Here is an 18,699-nt window from a genome sequence, read left to right as displayed (position 1 = left end):
ACGTATTATCCCAGGAGTTCTTAGCCTGGGATTTAGAGGCTACAGGGGTATCATGGGTGTACCCCAGGGCTCAGTGAATTCCTTGAACCTTTATAAACTGTCAGGAAGGAGATAATGGGAGGCCACAGAATATTCTTACAGAGGAAGAGGACACAGGGCTCCTGGGTTGCTGGAAGCGGTCTGTAGCCCAAAGAGATGAAGAAGCCTTGGCTTGGTGATTCCCAGAACTTTCTAGGAATCCATGCTATAAGCACTCTTTTAAATACAGTTTAGCTTGGTTTCCCAGTGTGCCTCTGTCTGGTGTATTTGTAAATGACATTCTGTGGGAGATCTCCCTCCTGCATAGGTCTTTCTGGGTCTTAGAGTTGCCCTGGCATCTGACTGAGAATGACTCTCCTTATGTTAGCACAAGGACATGATCCCTGGGGAACACCCTGCAACAGGAAGGACAGAGCACTCACCTCTTGCCTGCTATGGTAGCATCACCCGATGTCACTGTGGTGTCCCCAGTGAGCATCTTGAATGTGGTTGTTTTGCCAGCACCATTCACTCCCAGGAGACCAAAGCACTAGGAGGAAACAGAGAACAGGTATTGCCCTAGGGACTAAGGAGGTCTTCACTGCCAGACCCCAGGCCAGTGTAAGATCTAGGAGTCATTTTATACATAGACTGCTGTTACAGAGATTAATGGCTATGTGTTGGCTATGACTACCAACACAAAACACATCTAATCCTAACTGACTTGGGCACTAAGTATGTAACACTGGCTTTGAAGACTTAGAATAAGAACAACAAAGAAAAATGAAAAAAATGTCTCAGTAATGTTTTATATTAATTACACATCGAAATAATATTTTAGATATATTGGGCAAAATAAAAACAGTAAATTTAATCTGTTTTTCCTCCCTGCATCTACTAGAAAGTTTGGCTTTCATTCATTTCCTACTGTCCTGCTTTGCTCAGAGGGAGAAGATTCATGGTTAAGGGCTGGTCTTTCTCAAGAGTTATTTCATGGCAGTCTGTATGGTACCCACCTCTCCAGGACGGACTCCTACACACAGCCTGTCTACTGCTGGACTGGAAGAGCCCGAATAAACCTGTAAGATTCAAAGAAACTGGGTTGAAGACCAAGATAGGGGTAGGGCAGGCAGTGGAGCCTGAGTCGAAGGAGGCAAAGAGAGCTTTGGGAGAAAGACACCAACATGAGGAGGTTACACATTAACACGGCAGCAGACAGACACAGTGGTTTCGGGACTGAACCGCACTGTGCACCGTGCACAGTGCACCCGCAGAACAGAGAACAGATGCTGACGCTCAGTTGGAGAAGCTCTTCTGGGGGCCCTGCAGTACCCAAGATGACCAGCAGGGGCAGTACCATGGTAAATGGCTCCCGGAAGGCAAGTGATTTTACAGAGGTGGCATACATGGTCCTGCGCCATGTGTGCGCTCAGCTCGCACCGCCAAGATAGTATTGCCCACTTGTGCCCCTCACCTTGGTTAGTTCATTTAGCCATAAGATGTCGGTTTTACTTCCCCCGCTAGTGATTCTTTGTCTTTCTTCAGCCACATCGTCATCTTCATCAAAAATGGGCTCTCTAGCCGGCTCAGCGACCCTAGAGGAAGGGATGTGGTCAAGATGGGGCTTGGTGTTCAGTAACTGTCACACGGTTTCCTTCCACCTAACTGCTATCCATTCCCCCACTTTTACTCCCCTGGGCTTCTTTCCTCTAAGTCCTGACGGGAGGGGTACTAGGCAAGAGGTCAAAGGCCTCTGCTCAAATCAGCCCTGCATTGTAGCCCTGCCTCTTAATGCACAACCTCGTGCTTGCTGACGAACCTCTCTGAGCCTTGCCTTCCTCAACCACGTGAAGGGGAAAGAAGAAGGTCGTCTCGGGGATGTGCGAGGATGAACTCTGGATGATGTCTGGTACAGAGTGAAGGCTTGGGATCTGGGAGCTAGTATTATACTGTTAAAATCTTTCCACTCGGGGCTGGAGAGACAGCTCAGTGATTAAGAGCACTGGTTGCTCTTCCAGAGGTCCTGAGTTCAATTCCCACCAACCACATGGTGGCTCACAACCATCTGTAATGAGATTTGGCGGCCTCTTCTGGTATGCAGGCATAAATGGAGGCAGAAAGTTGTATACATAGACACATACATACACACATACATACATACATACATACATACATACATACATCTTAAAAAAAATAAAATCTTTCCACTCTGGCAGATGAAATGTCAGTAGGTTATTATCTACCAGCCTTCCCTTTTCCTCCATCCTTTCCTATCAATGTCAAAACAGCTTTGCCATCGTATTAACACATGGTTCCAAATCTTTCTTGGTTCATTGGACGCTCTAGATTCCAAGTCTAAATTCTCCAAGCTTCTATGTCCTGCAGGTAGGTCCCACATGCCGTTACCACCTGCACATTTGTAATGCATTCACTTCTCTACCAACCCTGCCATCTGCCCTAGTCCCTACCTCATGCAGGCTACTCTCACTTGGTAGCCTCAGTGTGTTCTCCTCCTACTACCGTTCCAAAAAAAATGTTCTCCCCTGGAAAACCTTCTGACCACCTATGTGCCGAGTATCTGACCTTTTGACACTGATATATGGCATTGTCACCTACAAGTGTGTTAAGCTGTACTCCTGGCTACCCTTGGATGCGTGCAGCCTGTAGGCTATAACTCAGACATGCCTGACCTAGGACTCCAGCCTCTCCTTCCTCCCTTGCTGACTGCATCTGATCTACCACCAAATCTTGTCTAAGAGACTTTCTTCTGCTTTTCTCTATCACCGCCCGATGTCTCCGTCCCTATCCAGCTCACTTCGTATCCAGCTCTTTGCATATCATCACGGACTCCTATCTCACCTCTCAGCCTCGGTAAGATCGTGGTTAGAATACCCCAGGGATTCCACGCTGCTTGTAGCCTTGAATCCCAAGTCATCCAGATAAGGAGTATTTCATGACCCAACCCTGTCTTCCCCTTTGTACCCCTTCATCTTCCTGTTCCGTGGCTACCTGGAAGTCCTTTTGTTCCACTCATCAGTCTTACTCTCTGGGGCTGCTGCACTTTGGTGTGGGCTGTGTCCCCTACCAAGAGGACATCTTTCCCCCCTTCCACTCCCTTTGCTTGCTAATTACCCGCACGAGTGCAGTTGTTGAGTGTCTGGAACCAGGCCAGTCTGATCCTCTTTAGGACTCAATCGGTTCTATTGGTATCAGAGTTTAAAGCTAAGGACTTAGTTTGGGCAATCAACTCTCTTCCCCTCTTCTCTTTTAAACTGTATGGACAGCACTTCTGAGGGGTCTGCGGACAGCGGAGAGACCCGCCGAGAGCTTCTCACAGTCTGGCCCATAACTAGAAGCACTATTGACTGTTTACATGTGTTGATTTTTTTTCTCAGCCCTCTCAACCGTGAGATTAGGGAAGCAGGTCATTTGTAATGTGCCAGGCCCTGGAGTCCTTTTATTTACATCTTACCAAACTCACCCTGAGAGGAGGAAGGGTTAAGAAACAACAACAATAGCAAAAAAAAAAAAAAAAAATGTCATAAAAATCCTTAGGGAGGGCCTGGGTGATTGGGATGCAGGGCCCTGGGTGTGGTCCTCTGAAGGGGTTATACTCCAGAAACCAAGCTGGGGTCAGCATGAGGCAGGCAGGGCTGGGGAAGTATGGCTGGGCAGGAGCATAAGCTGGTTGAGCTGCCCCTTGAGATGTCCTGGGAAGTCTAGGGTTGGCAGAGAGATAGCTTGGCTATGGGCATGGAGGTAGGGCTGCTTTCTTTCACCTCTCCCCAGGCCCCTGGCTGCCCTCACCCAGCACAAGGTCCCAAGGTTACTCCTGCACTCGGTGTTAAAGACAACAAGGGAGTTTGTTCTGTCTCTCCCTTTTCATAGATCAAAACCCTGGTTCCTTGTATTTTAGATAGTCCATAATTATTCTTATTTACAGTGCTAGCACTCAGCTTAAGATAAGTATGTGGTAACTACACAGAAATTTAAATATTAGTAACTGAAATGGAAAAAAATGTATTTCTAAAAGTTTGAAGCTAAGACGTGCCTCAAGTTCTAACAGGCCTACTTTAAGCCTTCTCTCTGTAGCAGAGCAAGCTGGGCCTTAAGAGTGAAGAAAAAGATCAATGAGGCATGCAGTTTCTGAGAACCACGCTGATACAAAGGCCAGGGCTGGAAACACTTGTGACCAGATGGCACCTTGGGGTGCAGTAAGACACACCTCCAGGTGCCAGGCGGTGCTGGCACATGCTTTTAATCCCAGTACTTGGGAGGCAGAGGCTGGCAGATCACTGTGAGTTTAAGGCCAGCCTGGTCTACAGAGTGAGTTCCAGGCCAGCCAGGACTGTTTCAGAGAGAAAAAAAAAAAAACCAAACAAACAAACAAAAACAAAAAGCCCAAAACAAGAACATACCACCGGGTGAAGAAAAAGTGGTACTGAATGAGGAGTGTCAGAAGGAAGTAGACCACCCCTTCTATTGCCATGGCAACCAGATTCTTCCCAATCAGGTCCCACTGGAAGGGGTCGGAGGAGTATTCCTCCCCTGGGGATGGAAGCAACAGTATATTAGGAGGCATAGTCTGCTTTAGGGTTCCCAGGCTCACCCACGAAGACCCGACTATGACCCAGATGCCCAGGTCTGGGGGAGAGGCTAAATGAGACCGCAAATCAAGTTCCTCTTGGCTCCCCAGGTCAGAGTGTAGGATCCTGCCCTTTGCCCCACCTGTGGCTCCCAGCCATAGAAACAGAGGCACCTTAATTCCTTCTAATTCCTGACCAGGATTTAGGTCCCCCGCTCCAACTGCTAGGCTGCAGGTCTGACGTAGAACCCTTGTAACTTTCCCAGTCTGGATAGGTCCACGGTTGTGACCTACAGACCTAGGATGTTACCCACCAAATTGGGCATAGACGTCTGTCACAGCTTGGCTCAGTGCCAGGTCGACGAGGCCTCTGCCCAGGCAGAAGTGCGGAAAGACGACGAGCAGCTTCCTCAACATAGCATTGAGCCTGAGCAGCGGCTAGGAATGAGAAGGGAGGTGGTTGAGGGTGGAAACTGAGGCCAACTGTCCCCTTGTGAGCAGGTAGGCTCCAGTGCCTTCACAGAGCAAGGCCAGGCACGCTGGTCCTCTGGCAGCGCCCAGTGGCCACCCTCTGAACTGAGAACTAGTGAGAAAGGGCAGGCTAAGGAGACACTTGAGGACACAGGGAGATGGATTGCTGGGAGGACAGTCAGAGCATGGGGTAGCCTGAGCAGGACGTAACCAAAAGGAGTGAGGGATAAAGATAGACCTGCGGCCACATACTCTCCCCCTTTTATTTTATTTTTTTTTAATTAAATTTTATTATTCAATTAAGGATCTCTGCCTCCCCCCCCCCGCCACCGCCTCCCATCTCCCTCCCCCTTCCCCGATCAAGTCCCTCTCCCTCATCAGCTTGAAGAGCAATCAGGGTTCCCTGACCTGTGGGAAGTCCAAGGACCGCCCACCTCCATCCAGGTTTAGTAAGTTGAGCATCCAAACTGCCTAGGCTCCCCCAAAGCCAGTATGTGCAGTAGGATCAAAAACCCATTGCCATTGTTCTTGAGTTCTCAGTAGTCCTCATTGTCCGCTATGTAAGTCCGGTTTTATCCCATGCTTTTTCAGACCCAGGCTAGCTGGTCTTGGTGAATTCCCGAAGGATCATCCCCATTGTCTCAGTGTGTGGGTGTACCCCTCGCGGTCCTGAGTTCCTTGCTCATGCTCCCCCTCCTTCTGCTCCTGATTTGGACCTTGAGATTCCTGTCCAGTGCTCCAATGTGGGTCTCTGTATACCCAAGAGAGGCCCTATCATACAACAAAAGTATATGCTCAACTATGTTCATAGCAGCATTGTTTGTAATAGCCAGAACCTGGAAACAACCTAGATGCCCTTCAGTGGAAGAATGGATGAAGAAAGTATGGAATATATACATATTAGAGTATTACTCAGCAGTAAAAAACAAGGAATTCTTGAAGTTTGCGTACAAATGGATGGAAATAGAAAACACTATCCTGAGTGAGGTAAGCCAGACCCAAAAAGAGGAACATGGGATGTACTCACTCATATTTGGTTTCTAGCCATAAATAAAGGAAAGTGAGCTTATAATTCGCGATCCTAGAGAAGCTAATTAGAAGGTGAATCCAAAGACAAACATATAGGCATCCTCCTGAATATTAACCTTCATCAGGGGATGAAAGGAGACAGAGACCTACTCTCCCCCTTTTAAGGGTTCTGTCTGGCCACCCCCTCTGGAGAGGGAGAAGTCAGGGGGTGGGCCTACTAACTTCTAAGATGAAGTCATTCCGCACCAGGATTTCCTAATCCTGTACTCAGGATTTCTTTGGGAGCAGGGAAGTGTGTGCTAGTATGTTGTCATTTGTGTATATGTAAAAGTTGGAGGAAAACTATGTGTTTGTTTGTGTGTCTTCAGAAAATGTTAGGAACCACAATAAGTGGGGTCTGGATAAGGGAACTGGGGGAACTGAAGTGGGGAGGGGGCTTTTTCATTATGGCAATCTTTTTTGTTTCTTTTAGATTTGGGAGTCACATGAAGAGGAGCTCCTGGGGCCCATTCAGTTAGTGTGTGATCCTTATATGAAGTCACCTGAATATGTCATCGTGGTGTGTGTGTGTGCTGGTACTCAGAGCACATAAATCAAGAGGCAAGAGTAGGGAGCAATGTTGAGTGAGGGTAGGGGAGGCATCCTGCTCACCTGTGCACATGAATCTGCACGCACAGTGTTTGCCATGGCTCTGGGGACTGGTGCATCTGCTCTACCATCCTACCGATTAAACCAAGAAGCTAGAAAGTTCTGCTCACCTGGTTATTCTCAAATAGTTCCAGGATGAAGGTGATGGCAGTGCTGTTGATGCCGATGAACAGGTTCGCACAAGACAAAGCCACATAGGCGGTGCTGGGGACGTCAAACAGGAAGGATGCTGGGTACATCATGGGGATGACTGCCCATCTGTGAGAGATGACAGAGCTCAGGGAGAGAGTTCCAAGATACATCCCATAACTCTGTGTCTAGATACGAGGTGACATATCTGAACTGGCTGGAGTCCCAGGGAGAGCAAGGAGACACTCCATTCCTTAGCTTTTGTGCCTCATCTTCAAAAGGAGATCACGATGCCTGACCATCGCATGGGTTTTATGAGGAGCAAATGAGGCAGGAGCTATGTGTGAACTTTATGAGCCCTAAAGCCTGGAGGCCACCCACAGTAATGCTCTCTGCTCCGGGTAAGGCAGAACTGAAGGTCCCAAGAGTTCATCTCCATCATTTCATTGTTCACAGTCAAGCTGGCTTCTGAGTCCATTTTCAAGAGGGATTAATGGAGGCCATTGTTCTGGGATGAATGGAGGCTGTTGTTCTGCTAAGACTCTCCTCTCTTCACAAGGACGGGCCAGGCATCATTGTTTTTTATGGATGAGGAGTCTGAGGTCCAGTAAAATGAATTATTTGTCCACAGTTAATAGGCCTGGGATACAATGCTGCACGCTGTACTCCATAATTTGACTGGATTTCGTCTCTATGTCATCTTCTAGCCTGATGTGGGAGTGGTGTTATGGCTTGGAATTGGTGTTATTGGCAAGCTCAGAAGGAGACACTACACTGCACAGTTTGCCCACAGAGGGGATAGAAATCAGAGTAGAGAGTGACCGAGTCCCAGGCTTTTTTCAAGTCCACAGTTGGAAGTGAAGAAGATTTAGACGATGTGGCATTCATTTCTGTACCGACTAGGGCTTGGACTTAAAGGGCTGGAGTCAGCCAGACAGGTTTCTGATTAGCTACCGTGGAAGTGTCTGTGGCTAAACCTGCACATGCTCCCACGACAAGAGGAGACAAGTTTGGTACCAGAAAATCTACCTCCTCCCCTGGCCCGGATGACTTACCCATACAGCATGAGCAGAGCCACGAGAGCAGGAAGGTGATCTGGGGATGTGTAGGCTTTCTTCTGAAACCCAGCAAAGATGCCCACCACCAGTCCTGCACTCACAGCGTAGTTCATCTTAGAGAGAGGAGACAAAAGTCACTGAAGCTCTATGACCCGGGGACCAGGCTCCTCCAGCTCTTATGGTCTGGGATTGAGCCCGCTTGTCCAAACTGGTTTTTCTTAACGTACAGAGTTAAGATATCAGTTAAGCTGTCCATAGTTCTCTCACAACCTCCCCCCTGTTCAAAGACTATCAGTCTGGATCTTTGAAATGACAGATATAAAATTCTATGTCATCTCTTTCTCTCTCACTAATTGGTCATAAAGCCCTGGAGGTTATTCTTTCTATACATGTTTCCAGAATTTGGAAAAACTTAAAATATAGTCCTTGGTCTTGAAAAGGTCACATGGTGGGGGTAACTCTTCTAAACAATGTGGTTCTGAAGACATTAGGTTAGGCTTGGAAAGATAGACAGCTTGGTAAGATTAGATCTCCACCACGGTGAACCCTGGTAAGAGTGAGGAGGGCATTGGAACACACGCCAAAGGCCCTGTTGAGACAGACAGGCATAGGGAATAGCTTAGCAGACTGGGCTATACACACATCTATCTCCAAACAACATACCCACAAACTTGTGAGCAACTAAGGGCTCCCCTCTAAACCAAGTGCATGCACATCTGTTTGAAACAATAGAATAAGTTACTCCTTTTAGCAATCCCTTGATATGCCCCATTCAGATTGCAGACTCCCTGGAACACAGTCTGGGAATTAGGTAATGGACCTATTCAGCCTAGACAGGGTAGGGGTACAGGTACCATAAGGCAAAACTGTATCCCCCAAGTAAACTTTTAGGGGAGATTCCCTATCTACCATCTTCTGCCTATGTAAAACTAGGTATGCGTATGGTTAAGACCAGGAGGGGCCTTAGAGAGAGAGAGAGAGAGAGAGAGAGAGAGAGAGAGAGAGAGAGACAGAGAGAGAGAGAGACAGAGAGAGACAGAGAGAGACAGAGAGAGACAGAGAGAGACAGAGACAGAGAGAGAGACAGAGAGAGAGAGAGACAGAGAGAGAGAGACAGAGAGAGACAGAGAGAGACAGAGAGAGACAGAGAGAGACAGAGACAGAGAGAGAAACTTTCAACTAACTCAAAAGGTTTTAAGCTGTGCTTGCCACGTCTATGGGTCTAAGACAGCCTCAACATTTAAATGAAAAGCAGATGACCCATACAGGACAGGAATTTCTAATGCCACAGGTGCCCTGAGTATATGATATAAACAGATAACTGTTAGTTCAACAATGACTTCCCAGGCATGCATTGTCTTTTTGCCACGGACTAACTAGAGTAATGAGCTCTTTAATTCTAGACTACAGAGCTCAGAGTTCCAGCAAGCTATACATTTCTGCAAGGCTGTAGCCATCATCTTCAGGCCCTTGAAAGAATGGGCTGCTGTCTACCTTGCTAGTGCCACTTCTACCTGAGATGCCCACCCCCTCCTTGTAGCCATGCCTTTCTACAGGCTCCAAGACCTCTCCTTGTACAAATATATGCACAGACCAGTCCCAAGTGTAAATTATGTACCTCATCTTTAAAACAGTAAAACAGGGGCTAGAGTAACAGCTCAACAGTCAACAACATTTGCTGCTCTTGCAGAGGACTCAGGTTGGGTCCCCAACACCTATACAACGGCTATCAGCTGACTGTAACTGCTGTTCAGGGGATCTGATGCTCTCTTCTGGGCATCAGGCATGCATGTTGTGCATGTATACACATCGGCAAACATACATACCTAAATACACACAGAATAAAAATACATCTAAAAAAAGATTCTAGGCTCATTTCAGCTGGGTGATGGCAGTGGCAGTAGCCACCACCGCCCATCAATGGGAGCAGAGTCGCAGAGTCAGGCAGATCTGTGTTTGTGTTTGAGGTTTGTTGAGGCCAACCTGGTCTACAGAGTTGGTCCAGGACAGCTAGGATTGTTCCACAGAGAAACCCTGTCTCAAAAAAAAAAAAAAAAAAACCCAAATAAACTAAAACTAAAAAAAAAATTTAATTAAAAAAAAAGTGAACAGTTTTTAACAGTTAGCTTTTTAACGCCTTTCCTGCTAAAAATCACAGCACGAAGAGAAGCCGGTAGCTTCCCTAGGGCCCCTTACACCTGAAGGTGAACTTTTATGCAAGCAGAAGAGAAAGGAAATAATTCAGTTTTCCAGTTTTATATTGTTAAGTGATAGCTATATAATAAGTCGAGTGAGTTCAAAGGAACTGTGTCATGGAGAATCTTTGTAGTCAGATTCATTAGTAAAAGACACAGGGAGAGGGAGGGTCATTTGTGCTGGTCTCCATGAGCCAACATGTTTTTATCATCATGAGAGAAGCCTCATTTTGTTCTTGTAATGTTGAGATAAAACAAAGATCTCATGGACCAGGTGTGGTGGTGCACGCCTTTAATCCCAGAATGTGGGTGGCAGAAGCAGGTGGATCTCTGTGAGTTCGAGGCCAACCTGGTCTACATATCCAGTTCCAAGCCAGCCAGGGCAACATAGTGAGATCCTGTTTCAAAAAAAAAATTACTCATTATTCAAGACACCAAGAAAAGATAAGTTGGTGTCACAGTGACCCCGTCCTATCATAAGTAGACTCTGTTAACAGTTCCTTTGATCCTGTGACCAGTAGTAACACACACAGCATTGTGATCCCTCTCTGCCCTCATCAACATGGATTGCTGTTTGCTGTTGATCTGATTTTTTTTCTTAATTTTCCCTAACATGGTAGTGGATCTAATACATAATAAATATGGTCATTCATTTAAAATAATTACCGTGTGAGTGTGTGTGCATGATATATGTGGGTGTACACGCTACAACCACACACATGTGTGAAGGCAGAGAACACGTTTCTGCGGTTGCTCCTCTCCTCCTACCTTTATATTTGTGCCAGGAATCGAACTCAGGTTGTCAGGCTTGTGCGGCAAGCTCCTTTACCCGCTGAGCCATCTCTCTGGCCCCTGGTTACTTCGAAGAAGTAAAATAAGGCTTCTGGATAATATTCCCAGATTTGGGAAGCTAAAATACGGGACGCCCAATTAAATGTGAATTTCTGATAAGCCGCTAATAACTTTTACTATAAATATGTGCCATGCAATAATTGAGGTGACATATACTAAATATCTATGCTACAAATTGTTCATTGCTTATCCTGAGACTCAGAGTTGGTGATTAGACTGCATTTTTCTGGTGACCCTATCACAAGGAAGCTCTACCTTCCCCTTTGGGGAGGTTGAGGCAAGACTTAAGACAGAGAAGATGGATGGCGAGTCCTTTTGGTATTACCTAATCAGACCCCCGCTACTCACTCATCTCTGGCATATAGAGATCCTGGGGTGCATTGATGCCTTTTTGGTGACAGGCACAGAGCGCCCCTACTCAGTGGCTATTAATTGTGCTCTGTGGTCTTCCCAAGGTTTAGTTCCCACCTGCTTTTTTAAGAAGGTGCCAAGGGGTAGCAGTCACAAGACCATTTTCCCAGCAGCCCTCCCCACTGCCAGTCCCTCTCTGGGCCCCGGGAAGTGTGGGAAGGCCTCGCACTCACAATGTCCCAGAGGAAGTTGGTCAGCCAGTAGGTGGTAGGGCTCACGCCACTGATAAGCTGCAGGTGCTTGGCTTTCGTCACCCTCTCCTGGATCAAGTAAAGGACAAAGCTGGCTGGAACGAAGGACATGGCGAAAATCACACATATGGCAATGACGACATCCACGGAAGTGGTCAGCCTGCAGCAGGACCAGAGAGAGGGAACATCAGAAACCAGGGAAGGCACACCGGAGGCTCCGGCAGTCCTTACCTTTAGACCCACATCCCCAGCGTGAAGCTCATCATCTCACGGGATTGTCCTAATCAAGGCGAAGTGGATATTTTTATATGTTGCTTCTCTGATGCTTGAGAACATTCCAGACAGCCTTTCTTTTTATTTCACTCCTACTTATTTATTATGGTGTATACAAATGAATGTTTGTAGCAATTCCAAATTCTACTTAGCTCTGAATTTTTCTATAGACTCTTGAGTTTCCTGCAGGCACAGACAGGCTTCTATTCTCTGAAATCACATATCTCAGAAATGGTCACGGGGCTAGAGCTCAGTGTTTGAGAGCACTGGCTGCTCTTCCAGAGGTCCTGAGTTCAATTCCCAGCAACCACATAGTGGCTCATAACCATCTGTAATGAGATCTGGCGCCCTCTTCTGGCGTGTGGGCATACATGGAGGCAGAATGTTGTGTATATAATAAATAAATAAATAAATAAATAAATAAATAAATAAATAAATAAATAAATCTTAAAAAAAAAAAAGAAACGGTCACATGTAAACTCAAAGGATATGAAGCTAGTTATGTAAGGTTGGTCTCTGGAGCCACATGGAAGGCTTTTGGCCTGGGAGTAGACATTGAATCCTTCCTAAACCCTAGGAGGTTCCAGTAGCTTCCCAGAAGTTTGCACTTACAAAATGTTCTTCCTAGCCAGGCAGTGGTGATGCATGCCTTTGACCCGAGCACTTGGGAAACAGAGGCAGGTAGATCTCTAGCTCAAGGCCAGCCTGATCTACAGAGAGAGTTTTAGAACAACCGGGGCTACACAGAGAAACCCTGTCTTGAAAAACTTAAAAAAAGAAAACCCTTCTCCAGAGTTCTCCTCTCTGCAGGCCTCAAATAGAGCAAATGGCGCCTCACACATGCAAGACCCAATCAATGTTCTTCCTGCCTGAGGCTCAGATATGAGAGTCCAATCCTGAGGAACGCAAACATGGCTATCCAAAGCAGGGCTATCTGCGGGGGAATTACCAGAATCCGCAACTGTGCCAGGGAAGAGAAGGAGACTCCCTGAACCTTCCAGGTCCTGGCAGGTTCTTCGTGTCCTGGCAGGGAGGTTAGTGGTGTAATTCAGGAGGAACTTGTTATCAAGGGCGCCAAGCGAACAGCATAAAGTGTTCATTTACTTCCAAATAAATGGAGATGGGCAAGAACAGCCAAGCAATTTGGTGCAGGAAGCATTTGAAGCTGGTACATTCCTATGAGCCCAATTAAACGTTACTGCTCGGGCCTGCGCCTCACAACACTAAAAAGATTCTCTTTGGTTTCCAGTGAGAGAATAAGACAGGGAGAGGGCTGAGAGCCTGGGGTGGTGGCTGCTCACATTGTGATCTCTGAGAGCTGCTCCTTGGTCAGGTTCAAGGGCTGGCTGATGACTGTGATTCCGTATTCCTCAGGGTCCTTGTCCTTGGGCAGGCTGGCCCGTAAGATGGCGTTGTGGGCCACGTTCAGAAAGCTGACCAGGGCATGCCAGCCCTTGTTGTTAAACCAAACCTAGGAGGGGCAGACAGAGACAGTCTTGACTGGATGGGTTGAGCTACAACCCAGGCTCCAGAGAGGGGACACAGACAGGCTGCTACCAACAGCAAAGTGAATGTGGCCAAGAAGGAAGAACTTGGCAGCCATTTCTCGCTTGGTTTTAGCAGGTGCAATGGAATTTAATTGAACAGGGTGAAAACAGTCAAATTATGAGCCCACAGGAGTTTTTAGCTTCAGGTCAGTTACCTTAATGTTGTCTTTGGTTTCAAGATGTTTGAGGAAATCTAACATTTCTTTAGAGGCCTCCCTGGTGACAGGACCCTAGAACAGCATAACAAAGAAAGAAATGTTTCTTCTTATATTCCCCACTTCTCTAGTATGTAGGATAACTTCCTTCCCTTCATATTCAAATAAGTCAAAAATTCGACCCTGAACTCCAGTATGTTTACCTACCCCGCTCACATTCATCATCTGGCCAAGGTCACTTAAAAAACCAACAAGTGCTTCCCCTGTGACGGGGATGGCAGGGAGCTTCCCTCCAATGGAGATGCCGCCATACCTGCAAGGCAGCAAGAGAGCCTCCTGTCAGTGCCAAGATGCTTATGCCCGCCAGACTCATGCCCACCAGGGTGATGTCAGCTTCTGCAGGGGGTGTGCATATGGGGGAATTGTCTGGTCTATTGAGCAACACTGTCCAACTTTACATACTTTTCCCTCCTATCTCTATACCTAAAAACTAATAAACCCACGCCCTAGATTCCACAGCTGAGATTAAGTATACATTTGACTTTCTAACTCGGAGTGATTTTGATCTCTGGTTTCATGCCTTTTCCCGAGAACGGCATGATTTCATTCTTCTCTATGGAACATATAAAACCACACATGGCATTTTCTTCGGTGGGCCCCTAGGAGGATTCCTTCGCTTGGCTGTCGCACACAACGCTGCGGTAAACTTAGGTGTGCAAGCATATATCTGTTGTATGTTAATTTACGTTCCTTTGGAAAGACGTCAGGAGTGGAATAGATTGAACATCGCTCTGCTTTTAGTTTTAGGAAGAACCTCTGTACTGGTTTCCATGGCGACCAAATGTGCAGTCCCATATATGGTGTTTACGGGGTCCTCTCCCCTCTGTATCCTCAACAGCACTTGTTCTTCCTTACCTTCTTCTTGTCAGTCCTTCTGACTGGGGAGAGACGGGATTCCCATGTAGTTTTGATTTATATTCCCCTGGCAGCTAAACATGGTGAGTATCTTTTCATGTATTTATTGGTCACTTGTATTTCTTTTAAGAAAGGTCTTTTCACTTCATTATTCATTTATTGGTTTATTTGTTCTTTTGGTATTTAACTTTATGAGTTCCTTATATATTGTGGATATTGGTCCCTTGTTGAATGGTTATCTGGTAAAGATTTTCTTCCATTCTCATGGCCATCTCTTTCCTTAGGTAATGACTTTTTTCTGTTTTAGAGAAGCCTTCAATCTGCTCTTATTTCCTGAGCTGCTAGAAGCCCTGCACCTGTGCTTATATCTTGATGTTGTTTCCCGTTGGTAGTTACAAAGTTGCAGGCCTTACCTTAAGATCTCGGATCGATTTTGATCAATTTTGTTCAGAGTGAGAAAGGGGGAATCTAGTTTCTGCTGTCTACATGTAGATAGCTGGTTTCCTGGCATCGTGTATTGCAGAGGGTATCTTTTTTCCAGTAGTTGTTTTTGGCACCGTTATCAAGAACCAGGTGGCTGTAACTGTGTGGGTTGATGTGTGAGTCCTGTCCTTTACTCCATTGGTCTATGTGTCTATATTTTAATTTTTTATTTTTGAGATTATAATTTAATTACATCATTTCCTTCTTCCCTTTCCTCTCTCTAAAACCTCCCAGGTGCCCTCCTTTCTCTCAAATGCACAGCCTCTTTTTTCACGCATATATATATATATATATATATATATATACCTTTGAGCCAGTATACAGACTTTGAAATCTGAAGTCAGATGTTGTGATATCTTCAGGTTTGCCTGTTTTGAACCAACCATACACCAAATGCATATAGAAGCACAAGGTGCCAGACAGCTAAAACCTCCAGGATGCTCTAGGAACAGGGTGGATACAGGAGCTGGATCATCTCCCTTGAAACTTAAATGGAACAGGCCAGGGAACATCTACACTTAGAATCTAAGATTTGAATTCGTCATAAAATAGTACCTTTCCAGGCATGGTGATGCATGCCTTTAATCCCAACACTCGAGAGGGAGAGGCAGGCAGATATCTGTGAGTTTGAGGCCAGCCTGGTCTACAGAGTGAGTTCCAGGACACTGCCTTTTGAAAACCTTTCAGGCCACTGTAAAAACCAACCCTGAGGAAAGAGTGCCACCTACTGAACTGAACGTCCCAGCCTCAGTCAGCACTGCCCTGACATGGTTAATGCTTTAAAAAAAAAAATAGTAAGATTGCGGTATAGTGCGTGAAATCATTATCTTTTCCTTAGCACGAACCATTTTGATGATCTAGCAGCCACGTCTATAAATTAACTATTTCAATCGCCCCTCCCCCAGGAGTTTCTTACCTCTGTTCATTGACCCAGAATTTGCTTTTTAAGCTGGAAGTCAAAATAAAAGCATGTGATAAACACCATCAGGATAGCAGTCATGATAACTTTTCTTCCTACTCATTGGGGTGTCTCAGTCCTGGGGGTGTTTGTGCATTTCCTGATATCTAAGCAATGTGGTGTGGGAGCTGGTCTGCCTGAAGACCCAGGTGAATCTGCACACAGAGAAAGGACTACTACGTTCCAACTCCGGCTCTCCCAGTTGTCTCCTGCACACTGGACTTTCTGACTAGCCCTTTGGACAGACCTCATGCTGGACCGGTGACCCCAGGCTAGACCTAGAAACCATGGCAACAATCATGAAGTGAAGCTTGAAGCCCTCCCTCTTTCACAGAATCTAAGAAATTCTAATAATCACCTGTCTCCTTGGGAGACGTTCTTACCTACTCCTCTGCGTTTGATAAGACAGACTTTTGAGCATTTGGAGGTAAGATAACGTGATGGGGAAACTCTAGTCCCTAGAGTCCCTAGGCTGACTCTGAACTGTCCTTGTCATCAGCCATCAAGTAAAATTCAAAAATCCCATTATGCAAATATGCTACTGAGTCAGGTTTAGGGTGGTTTTGTTTATTGGATTAATGGACAAACTCACCCCCCCTCCCCCCCCCCCGCCCCGTTTCTGGTTTTGGATTGGGCGGTGCTCTTGTCCTCACTGCCAGGCTGGCCCTGCCCTCCCAGCAGCTGTTCTGCCGTCTGCAGTGCACTCCAGCCCGGAAGGTCTATTCATCGTTTGCTCGGACTCTACTATGGAAGGCCGCCTTAAGTACTGTTAAAAATTAGGCAGCGTGTGTCATTTGAAAGCCGTAGAGCACCTGGAGACTGGCTCACACTTCCTTAAGGGCCTTTCTGGCAGAATGCTTTTGTCAAGCTGCTGAAGGCCTTCCCTGCAATCCGGGCTTGCTAAGGACAGCCACAGAGCTGAGAGACATCAAAGTGTCTGCGGATGTGTTCGAGGGTGGCAGTGACAGGTGATAACCAGTGTAGCAACAACAGCCCCAGCCAGTGCCTGGTCTGGCTTGTACCCAGACGCTGTCCCTGCCTTCCCCTCTCAATCTCCTTCTGTTTCTCCTTCACTCTTCCTCCACTTTCGCTCCTCAACTTCCCCCACTTGTCCCCCGACGCCCTACAAACTGTGTCTCTCTTTCATAACTCCTTAAGAGATGCATTTTTTCTGACACTTGCAATAGTGCCTGGGATAAACGCCTGCTGCTCATCTTAAACATAGAAACAAGCAAGAAAACTGACCTCAGGATGACCCTAATGTGCATACATCTCAGTTACCTTTTCTGCTGCCCCCCCCCCCACAGTTAACGATGGGAAACTGACTTTCTGCCGTGGTTGGTGTTGTTGACAGGCAGCCAGTGACGGGATTGCCTACCTGCTTCTTATGAGAGCAGGATACGTTTTCACCAAGTAGTCAGAGATGTTCCTGCCCGTGAGGTCTTGTAGGACTTCCATGCTGCGCTGTGTCCTCTAGGGCGAAGTGACAGTCAAGATTTCGAGATTGAGATGTTAGGGTTCACAGAACTGCTCTTCCCCTCCAAAAGTTATTCAGATGCTGGGAAACACTGACCACGACCCTGACAGCGCTCCAGTTGCTACATCGTGATGTGGGAGTCATCCTGGATTCCCACCCCCCCCTTTGTCTCACTCCATCCATGACTTAACTACAAAGCAAATCTCCAGTGGATCTGTGTCTCCCATTCTGAGCTTGACACCCCAATCTAAGCCACCAGTCAGACCTCACCTACGCCTCTACAGAAACTTCTATACTGTTTTCATGGCTCCGCCCTTGGGTCTCTGCACTCTGCTCTCCACCCCCCGTCAGACTGATTTTAAAGATGAAAAGCATCCGTCAGTCACTTTGTGTACCTTGACAGCACTCATGTCACAGGAAACATGCCTTTGCCTGAATCCACTCCCTGCCTGTACGCTGTCCCATGTACAGCATCATTCTGGGAAAGCAGAGGTCTTCTCTGGCTTGTTGGCTTTCCCATCCCCAGTACAAAGCATGAAGTTGTCAGATAATATATTGGGAATGCAAATCAAATCATTTGAATAGTACTTTATAGTTTACAAATCACTTTCAAAATATATCTAGGAATGGAAGGTCAAGAGGTTCGGAGGAACTCAAAGGTGCTAGACCTTGGCCACCAGGGGGCAATGTCACACAGTGCTGAGTTTCCAGGATCAGTTAGCGTCATAGGTCTAGAGGCTGACGGGATTCAAGGTGGCAGTAAACCACCATCAGAACACATTTATTTTTCATGTTTTCCAGATCCCTCCCTTCCCCCACCTGGTTCCTCCTTTAGTTCATTCTCCACCATCCTCCCTTCCTGCTAGGTGAAGCAGCAGCCCCTGGCAGGGACAGTGTGACAGACAGTGTGCCGGGGACCGTGGTGAATGTCCTGTATACACGATCCCACCCCGCTGCTCTCACTAGAGAGAACTTTACTACGGAGAAAGGGAGGTTAGGAAAAGTGGGCCAGCTTGCGTGCGTGCGGTTGGCCTAGGATCCCCTGCGTCTGACTCCCCTGCTGTCTGTCACCCGTTCCTAACCAAACAACCCTGGTCGCAGGCTGGGACAACGGCTGATACATGAGGCAAGGTTGAGACAAACGTTTTCTAAAACTTCTGTCATCGACGACATTTCTACTTTATCTCCGCATAGAGTAGAAGTCAGGGGCGGGGCACGTCCCTCTCAAGGCCCGCCACTAACGGAGCGAGGTCAGAGCAGGAAAGGATGCTCCAGGGCATGGCATCTGCTGCCCTGACGATCCA

General features: G+C 46.8%; 1 protein-coding gene across 1 annotated transcript in view; it reads right to left on the bottom strand.

Annotated features, from left to right (window-relative positions):
- Nucleotides 1-18,699, bottom strand: part of Abca4 (ATP binding cassette subfamily A member 4) — a 128,534-nt gene that overhangs the window by 13,119 nt on the left and 96,716 nt on the right. Inside the window, exons 31-43 of the mRNA XM_005357217.3 lie at nucleotides 17,297-17,391; nucleotides 15,877-15,909; nucleotides 13,770-13,875; nucleotides 13,563-13,637; nucleotides 13,162-13,331; nucleotides 11,570-11,747; nucleotides 7,936-8,051; nucleotides 6,862-7,009; nucleotides 4,918-5,041; nucleotides 4,437-4,566; nucleotides 1,493-1,613; nucleotides 1,035-1,097; nucleotides 462-568 (exon numbers count right to left, since the gene is read on the bottom strand). Of these exons, the coding sequence (XP_005357274.1) occupies nucleotides 462-568; nucleotides 1,035-1,097; nucleotides 1,493-1,613; nucleotides 4,437-4,566; nucleotides 4,918-5,041; nucleotides 6,862-7,009; nucleotides 7,936-8,051; nucleotides 11,570-11,747; nucleotides 13,162-13,331; nucleotides 13,563-13,637; nucleotides 13,770-13,875; nucleotides 15,877-15,909; nucleotides 17,297-17,391 (1,466 nt within the window). The remainder of the gene's footprint in view (nucleotides 1-461; nucleotides 569-1,034; nucleotides 1,098-1,492; nucleotides 1,614-4,436; nucleotides 4,567-4,917; nucleotides 5,042-6,861; nucleotides 7,010-7,935; nucleotides 8,052-11,569; nucleotides 11,748-13,161; nucleotides 13,332-13,562; nucleotides 13,638-13,769; nucleotides 13,876-15,876; nucleotides 15,910-17,296; nucleotides 17,392-18,699) is intronic.

The sequence above is a fragment of the Microtus ochrogaster genome, chromosome 21 (genome assembly GCF_000317375.1).
Source record: "Microtus ochrogaster isolate Prairie Vole_2 chromosome 21, MicOch1.0, whole genome shotgun sequence".
Classification (NCBI taxonomy): domain Eukaryota; kingdom Metazoa; phylum Chordata; class Mammalia; order Rodentia; family Cricetidae; genus Microtus; species Microtus ochrogaster.
This window is presented reverse-complemented; position numbering and strand designations above follow the sequence as displayed.